A 21,688-nucleotide genomic window follows, 5' to 3' on the forward strand; every position below is an offset into this window, starting at 1 on the left:
GAAATTGGAGGAGATTTTTAAAACCAGTGGCGTAACGCACCACACCCCTTCTGGCACCATCACGCCTGAGCAAGGTACAGGATACGAAAGAGAGGTCCGTGCTGAGAGCAAGGGACAGCCACCCCTCCAGGCACCTGGGCCTCTGGCTGCTCCTCACTGCACACCCCAAGAAGAAACACCCAGCTGTCATTCACGATTTGTAGCGGGTTGTTCTACAACTCTTCGCAATTCATCTCCAAAGCAAACCGCCCCCAATAATAAAGCATTTACAGTTCTTAGATTAGAACATTGTAAATGAAGGCAAACTTGTCTCTCCTTGTTCTAAACATCACCCACATTAGTTGTTCAATAAACGTTTGTTGTCAAATTAATTTTTAGAAGATGGCCTCAGTGCCCTCAAGTACAATGTTTTTGCTGCCGGAAGCATCCTTCCCTCCCTTTGGCCTCACAGACTTCCGGGTAGAGACTCGCCGGCTCTACAAAGCTGCCCTGACACAACCCTTCCTTCTTCCTCACCCTACAGTCACCACCTGGCACCCTGCGTCTCCCCCTGCCGGGACCTGCAGCGCTGAGCGGCCCCCGCGAGACTGTCAACACCCGGGCTGAAGGCTCAGCCCCACAGGCACACATGAATGGACGGGCCAAGGAAGTCACTTAGGGGTGAGGGGGTGTCATCAGGCAGACCATCCAACACCCAAGAAATCTGCCTGTGGGGCTTCCCTGGTGGCACAGTGGTTGAGAGTCTGCCTGCCAACGCAGGGGACACGGGTTCGAGCCCTGGTCTGGGAAGATCCCGCATGCCGCGGAGCAACTAGGCCCGTGAGCCACAGCTACTGAGCCTGCGCGTCTGGAGCCTGTGCTCCGCAACAAGAGAGGCCGCGATGGTGAGGGGCCCGCGCACCGCGATGAAGAGTGGCCCCCGCCTGCCGCAACTAGAGAAAGCCCTCGCACAGAAACGAAGACCCAACACAGCCATAAATAAATAAATTAATTAATTTTAAAAAAAAAAAAGGAAGAAAGAAATCTGCCTGCGGATGTGCCTGCAAGCTGTGCATAAGGCCCGCGGTCTCTTAGGAGGCGCCACGGGATGCTACAGCCCCTGCACCGCGCACCCCCAACTCAGCACGAAAACCCAGGCCTCGTCTGGATCAGACGCTTTTTCCCCCTCAGAGTCGATACAGGCGTGTCTCTGCCTGCTGGCCCAGGGGACAAGAAGAGTAGCTAGAGGGGGCATAAGGAGCTTCTGGAGTTCTAGCAAGGTCTGTTTCTTGATCCGGGTCCTGGTTACATGAGTGTATTGACTTTATGAAAACTCATCGAGCTACACAGTTACGATTTATGCTTTCTGTATGTATGCACGTTATGCTTCAATAACATTTACAGTAACTTGAGAAAAAAAGGAAACTGGGTTTTTCTAACAAAGCAATGATAATCATTAGTAACTGAAGTTTTTCTGAAAATAGGAAGACAAATGCACATCACCACCCCAGCTTCTCTGAAAACACACGTAACACATACACACTCCTGCACAGACTCTAATTCCCAAAGTTCAGGTCAAGAGACACAAATGGCTTCCTCCGAAACCATAGCCATGCCACAGGTAAGTTAACAGCTATTAAATCGATTTTCAGAGGATTCTAAAAACTTCAACAAGAAAGCCATTCTAAGTCACTGTGCCTGCCATCCGTTCAAAGGTAAGGGAAGCATCCTTGGGTCAGATCAGGTGAAGATGGGTACAGAAGGCGCCCCTGAACTTAGGGGAAAGCTGGCAGACCACACCAACAACAATAAACTAAGAATCAAGGCTGCAGCAGCTCTTTGCCTGTAGAAGCAGCCCCCCACCCGGCCCAGAGGGTTGGGGCCGGGAGACAGCAGGAGGGCCATCAGCCGCAAAGCAGCCGTGGAAGGACTCTGTCTCCACTTCACAGATGCAACCGTCAGTGCCAGCGGTGAGGCGGACAGTCCGTCCCTCTTCAGGGTGGACCCAGGACTGGGGTCCGAGTCTCCAGGACCCGTTTCCTCCGACCCCACCTCAAGGCCTTTCTCATGAAGCTTGCCCTGTCCTTCCCCTTCCAGTTAGCGCGTGCCCACAGCCCTCATCACCCCCTTTCTGCCAGCCCTTGAGTACGACCTCAGTCTCTATCTAGTCTGTATTTTGCCCAAAGGTAAAAATAGAAACATAAGGGAACACAGATTTAAAAGATAGAAGACACTTCCCAACCAATCTATTATGTAGACCTTTATTTGTATCCTGATTTGCATAATAATACTATAAAAGAAATATATTATGACACTTACGGGACAACCTGAAATGTGAACATTAACTAGATATGTGATGATATTAAAGAAGTTACTGTTAATTTTTTCTAGGTATGAAAATGGTATTTTTTTAAGTCCTTCTTTTTCAGAGATACATACTGAAATATTTATAGACATGAAAGCAGCTGTGCAATCAGCTGGGACCATGGGGGAGGTCATCGTAGCACTTAACTACTTCTTGGGTACTTGATATTTTCCAAAATAAAAATTTTAACAATGGAAAAAGAAAAAACAACGAAATACTACTCTACAACCTCCAGAATCACTAAAACTAAAAAGACTGACAATATCAAGAGTTGGTAAGGATGCAGAACAAAAGGAAAGCTTACACTGCTGGTGGGAGTATAAGTTGGTTTAGAAACAACATGGTATTTATTACCTCCTAAAGTTGAACACATGAATACCAGTGACCCTGCAGTTCAACTCCGAGGTATATACCCAAGAGGCCTGAGTGCACATGTGCACCAAGGGACACAGCCAGCAACAGCCATGCGGCATCATTCTTAGTTGCCAAACACTGGGAAAACTCCCATGTCTACCTGCAGTGGGAGAGGTAACTGCACTGTGGTGTATTCAGACAATAGAATATCATGGAGCAATGAGAAACGATTACGGCTACCCGCGGCCATAGGGCTGAATCTCAAAAATGGAAGGACAGATGGAACCATACAGATGCTCTGGGGTATTGGCAATAATCTCTTTCTTGATTGGGTGCTGGTTTCATGGGTTTTCAATTTATAATAATCCACCGAGGTATACATTAATGTTCCGTGCACTCTTCTGTATTTATGCGCCAAACTACCAAGTCACTTTAAAAAGAAATACCTAAGTAAATAATACCAGCGGGCCTGGGCAAAAGAGGAACACTGCTGGCTTAAGTTGAGGGAGCGCTGCTCCAAACCTCTACTGGACCCAGTCACAGGTCTCACCCTGCAGACTCACCTGACAGCGTCTACAATTCCTCCCTCCTTGACTGCACTCAGACCATTTGCCTCCGAATCTCAAGGACTGGGACCCTGTCAGCTTTAGGAGTTTAAAGCTCCCCAGATGATTCCAATGTACAGCCCCAGCTGAGAGACACTCATCTAAAGAATGAGTGAAGAACTCTGTTCTGCTCATGACGTGGAGCCGTACACTACTCTGAGGGTGGGAAGCCCCGTAATGGTTTGGGTGTCCTCACCACCAAGCCGCCTCGGTCCTAATAGGGAAATATCCCAGTGGCACAGGGAAACACTGCCCATGGTTCAGACACTCTCAGTCCCTTCCCACCTTCAAACCTGGTCATTATCTTATCACTGGGTTGTTTGCCTTCTTTCCCCAGAAACCCAATCAGGACAAAGACTCTCAGATATTAAAGTTAAGGAAAAGTTTGACTCTACCTTCCTTTAATCTGACCAGCTGCAAATGCAAGTCTTGGAATAGTCCCAAAAGAGAGGCTGCATTTCATTTCTACCGTACCTAATGCTTAGTTCCTGAATATCAAGACAAAAATTTTCCAAACAACATGAATTGTGACAACAGAAGATTGTGACAAAATTGGAAATTTCTGTACTTTTAAAATTAACTTTGATTTTTTTTTTAAATCAAAACTTTTATATCCCACATAGATAAGTTCCTTCAAATGGAATGCTTCCCTCTATTTACTGGTAGACGACTGTAACATGAAATTCCTTGAGTAGGGGAAGAAAGGCATTCCCGTCTCTCACTAGCCCCCATATTTGTTTAGAAGTTGCTCTGTGCTGACAAGCAGGCAGGGGATGTGGGTGACGGACAATGAAACCGGCTGTTAGCCAGGAAAAGGGTCAGGCTGGCGCTATCTCCGGCAATGACATCGTGAACGACACAGGTTTCATCTGCTGGCTCAGGTTTCTAAATCCCTGACAGGGACCTTCATCACGTCAAGGAAACAGCACAGACTCCTTGCTTTTTATTTCTGGTCAGCTTACCACTTCCTCCCCACCCCCTCTGCCACTTCACAGGAATTCAAAGGCAGAGGAAGATGGGCAGGGTTCCTTTTTGAAGACAGTCAATGACCTGTCTTTTTATTCTGTGTCAGGATCAAGAAATTTCTCTTCACCTTGCTGCCATCAAAAGAACTGCAGTCTCGTCCCCTCAAAAATGGCAAATCACAAAACAGAATCCCAGGAAATTTATCTCTATTTTTTCAAGTTTTAAAGCATTTAAGTTGCTTAAGTTAACTTTAAGAAACCCAAACATATGCATTCATGTAAAGGTGAGTTTTGTCATCTTTTATCAATGTCAGAAAAAAAAATACATATATATATATATATATATATATATGTGTTTTTTTTAATTTTTGGCTGCGTTGGGTCTTCGCTGCTGCGTGCAGGCTTTCTCTAGTTGCGGTGAGCGGGGGCCACCCTTCGTCGCGGTGCGTGGGCCTCCCACTGCAGTGGCCTCTCTTGTTGAGGAGCATGGGCTCCAGGCACGCGGGCTTCAGTAGTTGTGGCACATTGGCTCAGTAGTTGTGGTTCGCAGGCTCCAGAGCACAGGCTCAGTAGCTGTGGCGCACGGGCTTAGTTGCTCCACGGCATGTGGGATCTTCCTGGACCAGGGCTCGAACCCGTGTCCCCTGCACTGGCAGGCGGATTCTTAACCACTGCGCCACCAGGGAAGTCCAGAAAAATATTTTTTTTAATAAATAAAAATACATTTAAAAAGTACTCAGATATTTGAACTAATTGTAACATCTTACTTTGTATCTCATTACTTAATGAGTTAAATAAAATCTATCACATGTTCATTAAGTTTTCGAGAAGTACTCAGAAAGATTTTAAACTAGGAAGGGGGTCCTGTGAGCCATTTCCACTTTTATTCCAAATACAACACAACGAGCTGAACCTCACAAAGATAAGGCTGGTGAAGAAGCAAGACACAGCACCTAAAGCAGGTTCTGTTCAGATAAAGTCTATAAAAGGGACAAAACTAAGCCACACTGCCTAGGACACACACACGGGTGTACAGGGTTATGACTGCCACAGAAGCCACTGCCACACCACTCTCGCGCTCTGTGGGGATGTGTAGGAGAGGAGAGGGGCTATGACCTGGGAGGGCACGAGCCACGTCTGTGGTGCTGCCCATGCTCTGTTCCTTGAGCTGAATGGTGACTGCATGAGCATCTACTTCATTATTGTTAAACTACAGGTATTTTTACACTTTTCTATGTGTATGTTATATGTCAGTTTAAAATAGGCACAAAAAAAAGAAATCCAGTGTTTCAAGGTAAAAAATATTTCCAGTAGGAAATACTTGGCAGTTTAAAAAAATCCAGAACTTAGCCTACGGACAGAGTGCACCATCTCTGGTTTCTAAACCAACCTCTAACAAGAGTCCCAAACTCCAGCGCTCACAGGGCCCTGGCAGGGACTGTAGGGCAGCAGAGCGAGCCCCACGAGGAGACCGGGGTGAGCTGGCGCAGGCCGCTCTGCTAGGGAGGGCGCCTGATTCGCCTGCACCACCGCGGCTGCCAGGGAACGAAAGCGTCTTCCATTGTATGGGACATCTCCCAATTTCCAAATACTGGCAACTCACTCAAAAGCTATTAAAGAACACTGTGTAAACCAAACAACATCTGTCTATCGACCAGACACAGACTGAGGGCTAGAAGCCTCTGTTTTCTTCTACCTGCTTCAAAGTGCACCCCTTCTCTCATTCAGAAAAACGTCACGGAGCACCCCCTGTGGGCCAGGAACTGGGGCTACACTGATGAACGCGGCCCACTACACCCACAGTGACATTCAACAGACGCCCAGTCTGCTCCTCCCCATACTTCCCACCTCCAAACCCGGCAACGCCTGGCACTCATTCTCACCTCCTCTCTCTTCTCTCTCTTCCAGCCCCACATCTAATCTCTCAGGAAATCCCATCAGCTCCACCATCCCACCAGACCCAGAATCCAAGCGCTTCTCCCACCCCCAGCTCCACCACGCCGGCCGACGCACCACCACCTCTTGCTCAGACTCTTCATGGGCTCCCCGCTCCTGCCCTCACGCTCCACACCCAGCCAGAGGGATTCCACTCTCCCATTGCTTCTCCCTTCATTTCGCACCGCGTAGCATGCAAAGCCCTACCATGTTCTAAGGCCCTACGTGACCATACCCTTCAATTAGACTCTACCATTCTTTTTTTTTTTTTTAAAGCATTTTAATTTTTTTTTGGCTGTGTTGGGTCTTCGTTTCTGTGCGAGGGCTTTCTCTAGTTGCGGGAAGCGGGGGCCACTCTTCATCGCGGTGCGCGGGCCTCTCACTATCGCGGCCTTTCTTGTTGCGGAGCACAGGCTCCAGACGTGCAGGCTCAGTAGTTGTGGCTCACGGGCCTAGTTGCTCCGCAGCATGTGGGATCCTCCCAGACCAGGGCTCGAACCTGTGCCCCCTGCATTAGCAGGCAGATTCTCAACCACTGCGCCACCAGGGAAGCCCCTAGACTCTACCATTCTTGAGGAAAGAATTCTGGGCTTACACAAATCTACTCTTTCTTAAACTTTCATAATTTCCTTGAAGTTTTCTAGTAAGTTTCCTTCTTGAGAATACTTACCTTGTTTTTTGTTCGTTTGTTTTTTAATAAACTTATTTATTTTATTTATTTTTGGCTGTGTTGGGTCTTTGTTGCTGTGTGCGGGCTTTCTCTAGTTGCAGTGAGCAGGGGCTACTCTCCGTTGTGGTGCGTGGGCTTCTCATGGTGGTGGCTTCTCTTGTTGCGGAGCACAGGCTCTAGGTGCGCGGGCTTCAGTAGTTGTGGCACACGGGCTCAGTAGTTGTAGCTCGTGGGCTCTAGAGCGCAGGCTCAGTAGTTGTGGCGCACGGGCTTAGCTGCTCCGCGGCATGTGGGATCTTCCCGGACCAGGGCTCGAACCCGTGTCCCCTGCATTGGCAGGCGGATTCTCAACCACTGCGTCACCAGGGAAGCCCCTTACCTTGTTTTGACAACAACTCAGCAAGTATATCCTAGATATAGACACTCATGTGTGCATTAAATATTTTTTCATAGCTTAACAGGAATAAGCTATGTCTACAAGTAGGTCTGAGGGAAACTAAGATTTCCCCAGAACTAGACCAGCAGGAATGGGGCCAGGAGAATGTCCCAGAAGTCCCGGCTGGCAAGAGGTACAAATCCAGGAGAGCGGCCATTTTCTGCTCGCAGCGCATGGTCAGAGCACAGGCTCCAGAGGCAGACAGGTGTAGGGTCAGACTGCAGGGCCGCTGCTACTTACTAGCTGGGTCACAGTAGGCAAGTTATTTAACTTTATGAGACTCTGTTTCATCAGATGCAAAATGCAGACTGAGAACTTCCTCTTGGGGACTGAAAGGCCACAGTCAGTGGCGGGCCTGGCACGTCACAGGCTGTCAGTACAGCAGCTCCAGGCCCTGCACGGTTGGCACCACAGCCTTGAAGCTCCACCGTCCCACATGGTTTCCTCGCTCGCTGACCGGCTCAGCATGCAGGCCGGGCGTTCTGACAGCACGACACACAGTGCTGTTGGCTTACGTCCAGAACTTTTTCAGTGGACTGTCATCTCTAAAAGCACAGTAGGGCTGCCAGGAAAATCTACTTTGTCAGATGAAGAACCCCAGCCCCACAGCTGGGCCCACATTTGCTGGTTGCTAAAGCACTTCCATTGGAAAAGCTGGGTTTTTGTTTTGTTTGCAAAGATAACACTAATGGCACCAAAAGGAAAACAGCAGTGCCAAGAATACAAGTCCTAGAGGCATTTTCACAAGGAAGAGGCAAGTGAGGACAAGCCTCGGACAGGCACGGACAGGGTATTAGGTGCAGATGGGTACTGGGCGCAGGCAGGGTACTCACCAATGGCCCTGCGGAAGTTCTCCATCAGCACTTCTGTCTTCTTGATCTCCGTGGAGTAAACTTCACTCCCCACCATCGGGCAGAAAGGGACCTTACTACCCAGCTCCTGAGCAATAGCCAGAGCTAGAGCTGTCTACAGAAGAAAACAAAGGAAATGCACTTGTTTCACATTCTTGAAATATACTTCAGGAACATATGCTATAAAAAAATTATTAACTAGGAACTGAAATTCTAGCCCTTTAGTTTTAATACAGTTTGCATGTTTCACAATAAACGGTTAATGACTTTTGTGGACAGTCGATTTCTAGCATAATGGTCCCTGTCATCACAACAGTTGTCACGACTGAGACTTGGCCAGTCCAGTTCGCAATGTTTCACATGCCCCTCCCACTCACCCTACAAAGTGGACACCACTACTCTCCCCATTTCACAAATGAGGAAGCTGAGACACAGATTAAATAACACGTCCTCGGTACCATAATCTAGAAAATGGCACAGTGGAACCTTAAAGTCTGACAGCAGGGTTCCAGAGATCATATTCCCATCAGAATAGTCAGTACAGTCTTCCAAAACTGTTCCCTCAGTGTCAAAACGGGGTTCTGACCTCGTCGCAGTAGAACAGCACCACTGGGTCTTTGAGATACTGCTTTCTGTCTTTACAGACACAGGAAGGCACCAACTTACAACCCATCAGAAATCAATAATCAAGGAACAAATGACAGGATGTTCACTTTATGCTGAGTGGCCCCGCAAACCATGAAGAATGACACACAAGCTAGGATTCTGAAGCTATGAGCTGGTGAAGTTACACGTGAACATGCCCTAATAAACTACAAACTGACCTTTGCTAAGATAACTACTGTTGGCAGATGCTGAAGAGACGAAGACTAACCGATGTATGGTCAAAGAGCAAGTATGAAAAGCCAGTGCCTTAAAGCTGGTGCAGGACGGGGAAACACCACGGCCTTTTAATACCATTTTCACCTTTCCTCAACTTTGACACGAGAGCCCAGGTAAGGTCCCCAAGGTGTACAGGCTAAGGAAGAGAACAAGGTTGCTACTGAAGGATGACATGCATCTCCGAGACAGTTTTAAAACTGGCTCAGTAAAGGTTCCTCTTCTGTTCACTGCCCTTTTGGTGATAGTTTAATCTTCAGCGTGACCCTGGGTACATGGCAAATCTCTGGTGCCTGACTTCCTCATCTGTCAAATCAAAGTCCTGGGTTACATCACCAGTAGCAAACTGGTTGCCCACAGACTGCTCCTGTTTTGGCCTGCAGAGTCTCATGTGTGTTTTCTTTCTTTTTTGGCTGTGTTGGGTCTTCGGCTGTGTGCGGGCTTTCTCTAGTTGCGGCGAGCGGGGGCTACTTTTCATTGTGGTGCGCGGGCTTCTCACTGTGGCGGCTTCTCTTGCTGCGGAGCACGGGCTCTAGAGCACAGGCCCAGTAGTCATGGCGCACAGGCTTAGTTGCTCTGTGGCATGTGGGATCTTCCCAGACCAGGGACTGAACCCATGTCCCTGGCATTGGCAGGCGGATTCTTAACCACTGCACCACCAGGGAAGCCCTCATGTGTGTTTTTAAACTCAGTTGTTGCCCATTTTCTAACGCTGGGAAATTTCACATAAAAATACAATTATTTAGCTTCTTCTGAGAAGCAAGAAGGTCTGGCCACAGGGGGCCCCGTGACCACGTGGCAGCACAGGGAGTAGGCACGCGGGCAGCTGCCTCCCCAGCAAGGGCGCGTGCGGGCTCCCGGGCGCTGCACTCAGCCCCACTGCCCGTCTGAGCCGGCATCTGAGTTTGTGCCCTCAGGGCTGATACCTCTAAAGCTGCATCCTCTTGTATCCTAAGAGCGAAGGGAAAATCTCTGGAGCATAATGGGGCAGGTAGCAGCACACTGACACCAGGGGTCCCAGCAGGAGCCTCGGGCCAGCCACGCTCACCTTCTATCCCAACCCCGCCACCTCTCCAGTCACTCCTCCTCCTCTTCCCCTGTCGCTACAGGCCCCAACCCCCCTCCCGCAGCTGTGAACTCCAGAGGCAGTGCTGCATCTGATTCAATGCAGACCCCCACCACTACCAAATACAGAAGAGATGATCGACATATCCCACTAAAACATGATAAATGCTTGGTTAAGAAATGCTTCAGGTGTGTCTAGTTTCCTCCACTTAAAGCTCCCAGAAGGCTGGCATACGATGTGGCTACTGTGCAGACTGTACCTACACCTGCTATACAGGGCCGGGTGACATGCACGAGGGATCCCACTGAGCCCTCGCGCCTACACCTGCTCTACAGGGCCGGGTGACGTGCACGCGGGATCCCACTGAGCCCTCGTGCCTACACCTGCTATACAGGGCCGGGTGACGCGCACGAGGGATCCCACTGAGCCCTCGCGCCTACACCTGCTATACAGGGCCGGGTGACGCGCACGCGGGATCCCACTGAGCCCTCGCGCCTACACCTGCTCTACAGGGCCGGGTGACGCGCACGCGGGATCCCACTGAGCCCTCGCGCCTACACCTGCTCTACAGGGCCGGGTGACGCGCACGAGGGATCCCACTGAGCCCTCGCGCCTACACCTGCTATACAGGGCCGGATGACGCGCACGAGGGATCCCACTGAGCCCTCGTGCCTACACCTGCTATACAGGGCCGGGTGACGCGCACGAGGGATCCCACTGAGCCCTCGTGCCTACACCTGCTCTACAGGGCCGGGTGACGCGCACGAGGGATCCCACTGAGCCCTCGTGCCTACACCTGCTCTACAGGGCCGGGTGACGCGCACGCGGGATCCCACTGAGCCCTCGTGCCTACACCTGCTCTACAGGGCCGGGTGACGCGCACGAGGGATCCCACTCAGCCCTCGTGCCTACACCTGCTATACAGGGCCGGGTGACGCGCACGAGGGATCCCACTGAGCCCTCGTGCCTACACCTGCTATACAGGGCCGGGTGACGCGCACGAGGGATCCCACTGAGCCCTCGTGCCTACACCTGCTATACAGGGCCGGGTGACGTGCACGAGGGATCCCACTGAGCCCTCGTGCCTACAGGGATCCCACTGAGCCCTCGTGCCTACACCTGCTGTACAGGGCCGGGTGACGTGCACGAGGGATCCCACTGAGCCCTCGTGCCTACAGGGATCCCACCGAGCCCTCATGCCTACACCTGCTATACAGGGCCGGGTGACGCGCACGAGGGATCCCACTGAACCCTCTTACCTACACCTACTATATAGGGCCGGGTGACACGCACGAGGGATCCCACCGAGCCCTCGTGCCTACACCTACTATACAGGGCCGGGTGACACGCACGAGGGATCCCACCGAGCCCTCGTGCCTACACCTGCTATACAGGGCCGGGTGACGCGCAGGAGGGATCCCACCGAGCCCTTGCGCCTACACCTGCTATACAGGGCCGGGTGACGCGCACGAGGGATCCCACCGAGCCCTCGCGACTACACCTGCTATACAGGGCCGGGTGACGTGCACGAGGGATCCCACCGAGCCCTCGCGCCTACACCTGCTGCACAGGGCCGGGTGACGTGCACGAGGGATCCCACTGAGCCCTCGCGCCTACACCTGCTGCATAGGGCCGGGTGACGTGCACGAGGGATCCCACTGAGCCCTCGTGCCTACACCTGCTGTACAGGGCCGGGTGACGTGCACGAGGGATCCCACTGAGCCCTCGCGCCTACACCTACTGCATAGGGCCGGGGGACGTGCACGAGGGATCCCACTGAGCCCTCGTGCCTACACCTACTACATAGGGCCGGGTGACGTGCACGAGGGATCCCAATGAGCCCTCGTGCCTACACCTACTATATAGGGCCGGGTGACGTGCACGAGGGATCCCACTGAGCCCTCGTGCCTACACCTACTATATAGGGCCGGGTGACATGCACGAGGGTTCCCACTGAACCCTCGTGCCTACACCTACTATATAGGGCCAGGTGACTTGCACGAGGGATCCCACTGAGCCCTCCCAAGCAGCCTATGAACTTGATACTCTAGTTCACACTTTGTGAATCTAGAAACTGAAACTCAGAAACTTCCAGCTCCCCCAAAGTCAAACAGTTAGCAAGCAGAAGGATCAGGATGAAAACCCCAATCTCCAAGACCTACTTCTGTGTGCCCACCCCCCACGCAAGTGGCACAAAAAAGAGGCTGTTGCCTCAAGATTAAAAAACCTACTTTGTTTTCAACTTCATCCGAACACCTTTTTCTAAAACCCAAACCCAAAGCCCCATTAAGAGTGTGCAGGCCTCAGGAGGGGAATGGCCATACCCTGAACAAGCACCACACTCCTGCCGGCCACTCAGTTAAGTTGTCTGAACATTGAGGTCCATGGGTACAATGTTACAAAAGCACCAGAGACCCATGCTTCCAGCAAAGCGGCCACTAGAGCCACGGCCACTCCTTCCTGTTACAAAACATCTAGAATAAGTAAGTAGTCATGATAGACCCAGAGTAGTAAACTATCGTTGCAAGGTAGTTTACTAGTCTGAAAAGCTGGGCAGGTGTTTGACAGATGCCAGAAACCCCTGGATAAAAAGGAGCCTTGAAGGGCACACGTCAGTAGACAAGGTGGCCACAGACAAAATCTCCAAGGGACAAAGACAAGCTTGTCCGTCTCACCGCAGCTCTGGCTGAGGAAGTCTCACGAGCAGGTTCTCAAACAGATGAAGGATTGGTCTCTACACTGCGTGATGGCCAGAAAACCCAAGTCACAAAATTTCCTTCATGTGCCCTGTGCTGGCAGTACAGCAGGGGCTCTCCCAAGTCCTCTCAGGAAGCACTCGGCCCTAATCAAGAGATCAGGGAAGCCTCAGATTTGATCAAACAGGAGTCCACAAGCAGATACAGGATACAAAATAAATAAGAAAGTATTTCACGCGGCTTCCCTGGTGGCGCAGTGGTTAAGAATCCGCCTGCCAATGCAGGGGACACGGGTTTGAGCCCTGGTCCAGGAAGATCCCACATGCCGCAGAGCAACTAAGCCCGTGCGCCACAACTACTGAGCCTGTGCTCTAGAGGCTGTGAGCCACAACTACTGAGCCCGCAAGCCACAACTACTGAAGCCCACACGCCTAGAGCCCCTGCTCTGCAACAAGAGAAGCCACCACAATGAGAAGCGCACGCACCGCAACGAAGAGTAGCCCCTGCTTGCCGCAACTAGAGAAAGCCCACATGCAGCAACAAAGACCCAGCACAGCCAAAAATAAATAAATAAAATGAAAATAAATTTTAAAAAATTAAAAAAAAAAAAGAAAGTATTTCACAAACAAGGAACAAGAGGCTATCAAAAATAGCCAGATTTTGGGACTTCCCTGGCGGCCCAGTGGTTAGGACTCCATGCTTCCACTGCAGGGGGCATGGGTTCGATCCCTGGTCAGGGAACTAAGATCCTGCAAGCTGCATGGCACGGCCAAAACAAACAAACAAATAAATAAGCAAAATACAGATTTTGTAGAAATGAAGAAATTAAAACTAATGAGTGGGGGAGGGAGGGGCTTCTTCATTATAAAAAAAAAAAGCAAGCTAATATACGTAGAGGATACGACAGATTTAGAAAATCACCATTTTGCAACCACCAATGTGATAACTGATAAGGCAATGACCATCAGTGAATGCTACAGCCATAGGGTAAAAGGATATTCAGGACATCTCAAAGTGTCACTTCCCAGATGATTATAAATTTCAGAGGGAACCAGTCCCCTCACAGTGGAACGTGGCATCAGCCTCCTGTTGTGATGCAGGTTCCAGACACATCACCTGCATTGCATTCTGCCAAAGGGCTGAACGTTTCAGACACAATCAGACAACCACTGGAGGACAGCTGTAGGGTACTCTACAGAACAACTGTCCTGGGCTCTTCAAAAATGTCAGTGTCATAAAAGAAAACAAACCAAAAATGCAGGGGACGGGAACTGTTCTCGATAAAGAGACTAAAGAGACAATAATGAATGCAATGTGTGATATGTGATTATAATTCAATTAAAAAATATAAAAAAATGAAAGAGCCACAAACTGAAATGACTTGGAGATATTTTAATATAAACTAGATATTAGCTAATTTTATTAGCAACATTACATTTCTTGGGTGGATGACAGTATCATGGGAACAACAGAGAAGGTCCCTTGCACTTACTTTCAAATGGTTCAGAAGTAACATAGAAAAAACACAAATCTCACAAAATATTTACACTTAGTTACCTATGAGTAGGGTACAGAGGGATTCATCAAACTGTTCTTTCCACTCTTTTGTAGGTTTCAAATTTTTCAAAATGGAAAATATTCATCAGACTGGATTAAAGAGTAGCTTCCTCACAGCTTACAAGACAGACTGGAAGAGAGGTCTAATGAAGCTACCCAGAACGCAGAAGAGTCAAAACAACAGCAAACATAAAAGAGGTTCAAAGACTAAGAAGACAAAATGAGAAGCTCCAGCCCAGGATTTCCCAGTCTTGGCACTGTGGGCATTTTGGGCTGGAGAACTCCTCTTGCAGGGGCTGCTCTGTGCTCTGCAGGGTGCCCTGCAAACCCCACGGCCTCCACCCACAAGATGCCAGCAGCACTCCCAGCCCAACCAAGTGTGACAACCAAAAACGTCTCAGGACAGTGCCAAATGTTCCCCGGGGGGCAAACTCGGCCCAGGCGGAGGACCTCTGCAGTGGAACCTCACCTAGCTGGAGTTCCAGAAGAGAAGAGAGAGAACAGGGAAAGGCAGCATCTGAAGAGACAAAGGCTGACCAGTTCCCAGAACTTATTAGACACAATATGTACTCAGATCCACATCAAGCAGGATAAATGAAAATAAATCCACCCTTTGACATATCACAGTGAAACACCAAAACCAAAATATCCCAAAAACATCGAGAGAAAAGACAAAATCCTCAAAACCAGTCTTCTCAAAAGCAACACTAGAAGCCAAAAGGTAGCGAATATCACTGAGAGAAACAGTATTGAGAGGACACATCTGTCAACTGAATTATTATCCAGCATAACTATCTTTCAAAACAAAGGCAACACAATAAATACAAACCTGACTTTGCCACCAACAAACTTCTAGAAGGAACTTCTTAATGATGTACTTTAGGAAGGAAACGGAGGGAGAGCAAAGCTCTAAGATATGAGAAGGAATAGTAAGCAAATAAATGGTAAATACAGTGACAAGCAGAAAGGGAATTAAAGCTCACGTTTATACTTGTTCACAAATATAGCACTTCCTCCTCTACTGTTAGACACCAGTAAAAGACATATTATCAATTCAATCATATGACTTCAAAATGATAATTAGAGTCATCATCTTACAACTGCCACTTTCATAACTCCCTCAAACAGGCAGGGCTGTGCTACTGCTTCAGAAAGGCTAAGGGACCTGCCTGGGGTCTCAGCACCAGAGCTGGAACCCCTTTCTTTACACAATGACTCCCCCAGGCTCCTCCTCTCCTGCACCAAGCAGCCCTCCTGAAGAACAAGCAGGGCCCAGACTGGGGGCTCTAGTGCGTTTCAAGCACCCAGCCAAGCCCCTCACAGATCCCACAAGTTGTCCTGCACCCTCGGCCTGGAAGGTCCTTTTCTTCCCTGCAAAGTCAAATGCCAAGCTTCAACCCCTCCAGCCACACCAGCCCCAGTGTCACCTCCTGCTGCGATTCCAGCTGCATTTAAGATCAGGCGATGCCTGGCAGCTTAGTGCTCAGCTGGAGTTTTCCGTGCTGCCACGGTATCCTCTCTGCCCTCGAGAGACTGTAAGGCCCTTGGAGATAAAGATCACGTCTCTAATTCTTTTTTCCTTTTTCTTCCCATCTCTCACACAGCCAGAATAGTGCTGGGTCAAGTTAGCATTTGGAAAATTGCTTGCTGACTGGTTTTCTTTCCCCCTCAAGTAAGATGTCACTCCCAAGATTTTATGAAGCCCTAGGCCAACAGAAATGTATTTCCAGAGCAAAGGAGACTTGAAGGAGATAAAAGACAAATTACAGAGACAATGAGACACTTCTGAGGACTTCACTCTCTTTTCTCTGGAGGTCAGCCAGGGTAATTTGAATTTTAGAAGCATGGATTTTAGATACTCAACTGTATTATTGTACATCGGTTTTAAAAACATACGTATAACCAATTTAGCTAAACAAAGACCAGTTAAGGCACAAATTGAATTTGGCTTAGACGTTAAGATCATCCTCTTGGGTAGATTTTAAAAAATGAGAGAAAATGAGTACCTTGCCAGTTCCAGGAGGCCCTGCCAACAACACAGCTCTTCCAGCCATTTTCTTGCTTTTGATTAATTCCACTATCACACCACATGCCTAGACACCACAATAGAAAGAAATAATAAATCAATATTAAAATGTTTCACAGGAGGAAAAAGTCCAGTGCCTGGTCCACACAAGTCAGACTCGAGTGCCAGGACACCATAGGCGCTGTTCTAGGTGCCAGAGGCAGTAGAGGGCCATGGAGCTCATGTCCTAGTGGAGGAGACATACAAACACAGAATCTCTACTATGAAGAAAAAAGGGCAACAAACGAGCAAGTGGCTGGGGGCAGAGGTTACTCTATAATAAAGAGTGATCTGGGAAGACCTCTTTGACATTATATTTGATATACGAAGCTGCAGGCAGGGCAGGAGTCAGTGCTCCAGGCAAAGGAAACAATAAAGTCAAAATACAGGACTGAGCTTGGCATGTCCAAGGGACAGAAAAGCTGTGCTGACCAGAGTTCAGAAAACAAGCAGACCGGGAAGATGGGGTGGTAGAGGCAGGAGAGGCAGCACCCAGAACAGAATTTCCAGTCCATAGTAAAGTTTGGATTTTATTCTACGTGTAGTGGGAAGCCAGGGAAAAGCCTTAGGCCACATGTCATGTTCTGAAAATTTGTTTTTAAAGGATCTTGATGGCTGCTATGTGGAGAACGGACAGGAGGGGTACAAATGGGAGCAGTGGCATATACTCCAGGGGCCCACACACCTCAAAATTGGAAACAAGACTGTGTGTATATGTTCAAATGTGCGTTTTTCCAGGGAGGGGTCACAGCTTTCATCAGATTCCCAAATTAACCCGCTAAGGGCTAAGAATCAATGACATATTCTACTAGTTGGCCATCAGTTAACTATCCCAGAATGCCGTAAGCAAATGCTGCAAGTGAGGTTTAACCTACGGCATCCTAAGATCCAAGGAATGCCCTTCAAATCCTCAAGATTAAATTACTTGTTTGTTCGTATATTTTAAATATTCTGAGTATTAAGCCATTTACAGCATATATATTATATATAGACAGGTATGTACATTATATACATACAGCATGTATTTCGCATACACATACACATATATACAGTTGACCCATGAACCCTTGAAGTTAGGGGCGCCCAACCTCCACGCAGGCGAAAATCAGCGCATAACTATACAGTCAGCCCTCCATATCTGTGGTTCAGCAGCCCTGGATTCAACCAGCTGGGGGTCATGTTGCACCCTAATACGTATTTATTGAAAGAAATCTGCGAATAAGTGGACCCGTGCAGTTCAAACCCATGTTGTTCAAGAGTTGACTGCATACTGATATGTGTGTGTATATATGTTTAGAAATTCCATAAATGGGTTCCTGGTTTTATGTATTTTAGAATATTTAACTCTAAAGGAGTAAGGCTGAGAAAGTCACACTCCTTAAACACCTAATCTCAAGGTTTCTCACACTGATCTAAAAACCTAAAGCAGAGCTGTCTCCAAGGTGCACCGTCCCTGCCTCAGGGCAGACCCACAGCTCCTCTCCCTGGGTGGTACCTTGTGGACAGGGTCTTGTGAGCGCCTCTTATCTCCTCTCCCACTTTCCCCATGGACTGTGGAGACGTACCTTGGTCCCACACTTAGCCCCTCAAAAACATGGGTTCAAGGAATGCATGTGGATGTACCCTATTCCATTTCTGGCTCAGCTGGAAAAGCACAGTACACTTAACAGAGCCTAGAAGATATTCTTCAGATGCTGCGTTTCTAAAAAGACAGAAGAGCCATTACGGTCTTTCCACAGTAACCTCTGATATCATAATCCTCAGCACTGGAACTCTTTGGGCAACTCAAAAGAGGTAGAAGAACCTTTGCCAACCTTGACTACGTACTCTTATTCACACACTTCCCCTTCCATTTAATCTTCTTCCATTTAGGCTCCTTCCCTCCAGTGAGACATGTCCAGTGAATTCCAAAATTTAAAAAGTATGAACTGGAAGGGCCTTTAAAAGATGACCTAGTCTAACTCTCATTTTTCAGATGAGGACATTAAACATCAAGGAGGCTACTAATGTGACCAGACTCAGACAAGGACCTGGTAGCAGAGGTGGGATGACCAATAATTCAGTACGTAAATTCTGAGTCCCTATAATGAGTCAAGTTCTGGGTATATACTACTACCCGGTCTCTGTCCTTGGGAAGCTCATATTCGTATGGAGGTACACAGCGTCAGAGTTAAGAGTATGGATTCTGGAGTCAGATAGACTTGGGTTTAAATCCTGGCTCTACCAATTACCAGCCGAGTACCCTTAGATCCATAACCTAACCTCTAGGAACCACAGTTTCCTCATCTGAAAACAGAGTTCATAGCATAGTGGCACAAAGGCTAAAGAGTTTATGGTAAAGTATACTAATGTCTACAACTTACTTTGAAATGCAAAAGCAGATTGCTAGATGGATAAATGAGCAGATAGAAGACAAAGCAACAGAGTAAAATGTTACTTGTAGAATTCAGGCACACAGGTACGCCCTACACAAGTCTTTCAACTTTTTGGTATGTCTGAAAAGTGTCATAACAAAGTGGAGGAGAACAAAGACAATGGAAACGGAGCTGCTTAGCACAGCGCTCGGCACACAAAAAGCGCTCAACAATGTCAGCTACTTGCAGAGACAGGCCCTCCGAGAGCAGAAGCTGTAAAAAGAGAAATTTCAAAGTCACCTTGGCCCTGTCACTATTTCCTCTCTGGAAACCTGATGTTCCAAATGGAAACCAGAGGCTTCTCTTTGGCCCTTTCTATTAGCACAATCAGGCTAGGAGGCAAGAGTCTTACCCAGGAGTTCTATAGCTGCCGAGCCACCGCAGGGGCGAAGGGACAAAATGGGCTGACGTTAGGGCTGAAGAGGGCCCGAGGGGGGCGGTCCTACCACAGAGCGCGCTGCTTCGGGAGTCAGGGGCACACAGGCACAAACTCCAGCATTACTATTACTAAACTCGGTGGCAAGCGGATGGGTGAAGTGACCTCTCACACCCTCAATGTTTTCATCAAAAAAAAAAAAAATAATACACACACACACACACACAAAGAGCCTGAACAGTTTTATGATGATAATGCGGGCGAAGGCACTTGGCACCAGCATCACTTAGTAGAAGTGGGCTTAACTGGAATGTTCAGAAAGGCCTCTGTACCTGCCACTTGCTCAGGCGGATCACCTCCCGACTTTAAAAGCCCCAGAGCCTCCCACTGCGCTCACAGCAACTCAAACGCCGTGCCCGGGCCCGCAGAGCCCCGCAGGAACTGATCCCCGAAGTCTAATAACGGCCCTTCTGTTCAGCGGTTTAAACGCTTGTGTCTGAAACGCGAGCTCCCGGAGAGCAGGGACCTGGCCCATCTTCTCCCCGCCGACCCCCGTGCTGCGCGGACGGCCTGGCCCAGAGCGGCGGTCAGTCAGGACTCGCGGCCAGGGACGAGGCCGCGAGGTCGTCGCCGCGCCCTGGGACGTCCTCCCCACGCCCCACCCCCAGGCCAGGTCCGCGCCGCCCGGGCCCACCTCAGCCCCGTCCCCGCCTCGGTCTCCCCCTCAGTTCAGTCCCCCCGCCTCAGCCCCCGCGCCGCCGCCACACCTCGCGCGCATTCTCCTGGCCCACGAGCCCCGAGGCCGCCTGCTTGGCCAGGCCGCTCTCGTCCAGCCCCAGCCCCTTCACGTGGCTGTGGGAGGCGATGCGCTGCGTCTTGGTGGTGCTCTTCACCTCCTCGATCTTCATCCTGCTCACCTGGAGCCCGAGCGCCCGCTCAGCCCTAGCAGCGCGCAGCCGGTTACCACGCGGCCGTTACCAGGCGGCTGGTCCGGGCCCGCCTCGGTCAGCTCCCCATTGGCCGCGGCGGGAACGCCTCAGCGCCCCATTGGCTCCTGGCTGTGCCCGTCGCGGCTGCCGGGGAGGCTCCGCCCACCCGCTTCCGGCTGTGTCCCGAGGTTGGCTTCCCCCGCGGCCGGCGCTTCCTGCCCGGGTGGGCCCGAAAGGGCCGCTGAGCCCCAGTGAGGGCCCGAGTCCCGCTCTTAACGGCGCCTTCGCGTCCTTGACCGCACTCGAATGGATACCCTTTTGCGGAGCTCAAGTTCGACCTCGGTGTTGGATATGAAGAGACAGGTTTAGAACTTAAGCTTCGACTTGCGCCCACTAAGCAGTTTTCTGACTCCCACGCCTTTCATCTCCCTGGGGATGCCGTGCTCAGCATCCTCCTTGGGATTGTCCTCCTCTGCTTCTCCTCGCCTCCACCTCTCCCTTTACTTAGATTAAGTTGGCTGTGGATGACGTTTAGTGTAATTCCTAATGCAGATAAAGATGCGGGCTAAAAGAAGCCCACTAACTTACGGAGAACGCACAGCAAGTAATCAGAAGAGTTGGAACTCCACCTGAGGACTTCAGGCTTTGCAGCCGGTGTAAACCTCATGCCATCCCACGACCTCAGATGAGACAATTAGCCAGCGGCTGTGTCCTGTCCGGTTCCATGATGATATTAACACACCCCTGAAAAGTGTACTCTTTCCATCCACCCAGTCATTCCACAAACATTTGTTAGCACCTGCTGTGAGCCAGACACTACAATGCACTAGGATGCAGACACAAAATACAAAATCTCCAGCCTTGACAAGCTCAGTCCTTAGTTGGGAAATTTGCAACATGAGGTGTGCCAAAGCAGGTACACCCACGTGGTGTGCAAGCCCAGAGCAGGGCCATCTGGAACAGCTGGAGAGCCAAGGAAGGCACCATGAGGTGGTAACGCCTGGACCGATCCCTGACGGAAGGATAACATCCTCGGAAGCAGACGGTATGTCACCATTTCACAGATGAGTGGACTCAGGTCCAGAGAAAGGGAGGGACTGGCCCAGAACTCAGGGGAGCTTGCATTAGGGTTGAGACAGACCTGAAGTCAAATCCAGTTGCAGGACTTCCTGACTCTCACATCTCCTTGTACTTCTCCATCATAACTTTTGAGTCTAGGTTTCCGATTACTTGCAAGACTATCAGGTCAATGTTAGTCTCTCCCACTAAATGGCAGGCATTAAGAAAGTGTAGACCACATCTGTGTTCATCATTTTAACCCCAGTGTCTCCATACAGCCTGGCTCACAGTTAAGACTTCTTATAAATTCAGTAGGGTTCTGGACCCTCACATACAGAATCATGCAGTTTTGCTGCACGTACTTTACACAGCGGATCTTATGGGACTTGATAATGGTTTCTGTCAGTGAATGGAACCTTTTGGCCCCCCCCTCCCCCTCCACCAGAGCTGTTACATTTTTTTCCTGCTAAAGAACAGTTCAAACATC

At 49.6% G+C, this 21,688-nt stretch overlaps 2 protein-coding genes across 4 annotated transcripts in view; one reads left to right on the top strand and one right to left on the bottom strand.

The window, feature by feature from the left end:
* Positions 1-20,201, bottom strand: part of RUVBL1 (RuvB like AAA ATPase 1) — a 38,827-nt gene extending 18,626 nt beyond the window's left edge. The window contains exons 1-3 of one of the 3 annotated variants that reach the window (XM_007179181.3): positions 19,981-20,201; positions 16,365-16,451; positions 8,143-8,275 (exon numbers count right to left, since the gene is read on the bottom strand). In XM_007179181.3, coding sequence (XP_007179243.1) covers positions 8,143-8,275; positions 16,365-16,451; positions 19,981-20,121 — 361 coding nt within the window. In that variant the 5' untranslated portion in view covers positions 20,122-20,201. The remainder of the gene's footprint in view (positions 1-8,142; positions 8,276-16,364; positions 16,452-19,980) is intronic. The other 2 variants (XM_007179184.3, XM_007179183.2) reach the window with 2 other exon arrangements.
* Positions 20,202-20,428: 227 nt separating this feature from the next.
* Positions 20,429-21,688, top strand: part of EEFSEC (eukaryotic elongation factor, selenocysteine-tRNA specific) — a 175,733-nt gene continuing 174,473 nt past the window's right edge. The window contains exon 1 of the mRNA XM_057555193.1: positions 20,429-21,187. Within this exon, the coding sequence (XP_057411176.1) occupies positions 20,974-21,187 (214 nt within the window). The 5' untranslated portion in view covers positions 20,429-20,973. The remainder of the gene's footprint in view (positions 21,188-21,688) is intronic.

Source organism: Balaenoptera acutorostrata, chromosome 10 (assembly GCF_949987535.1).
Source record: "Balaenoptera acutorostrata chromosome 10, mBalAcu1.1, whole genome shotgun sequence".
Taxonomy (NCBI): domain Eukaryota; kingdom Metazoa; phylum Chordata; class Mammalia; order Artiodactyla; family Balaenopteridae; genus Balaenoptera; species Balaenoptera acutorostrata.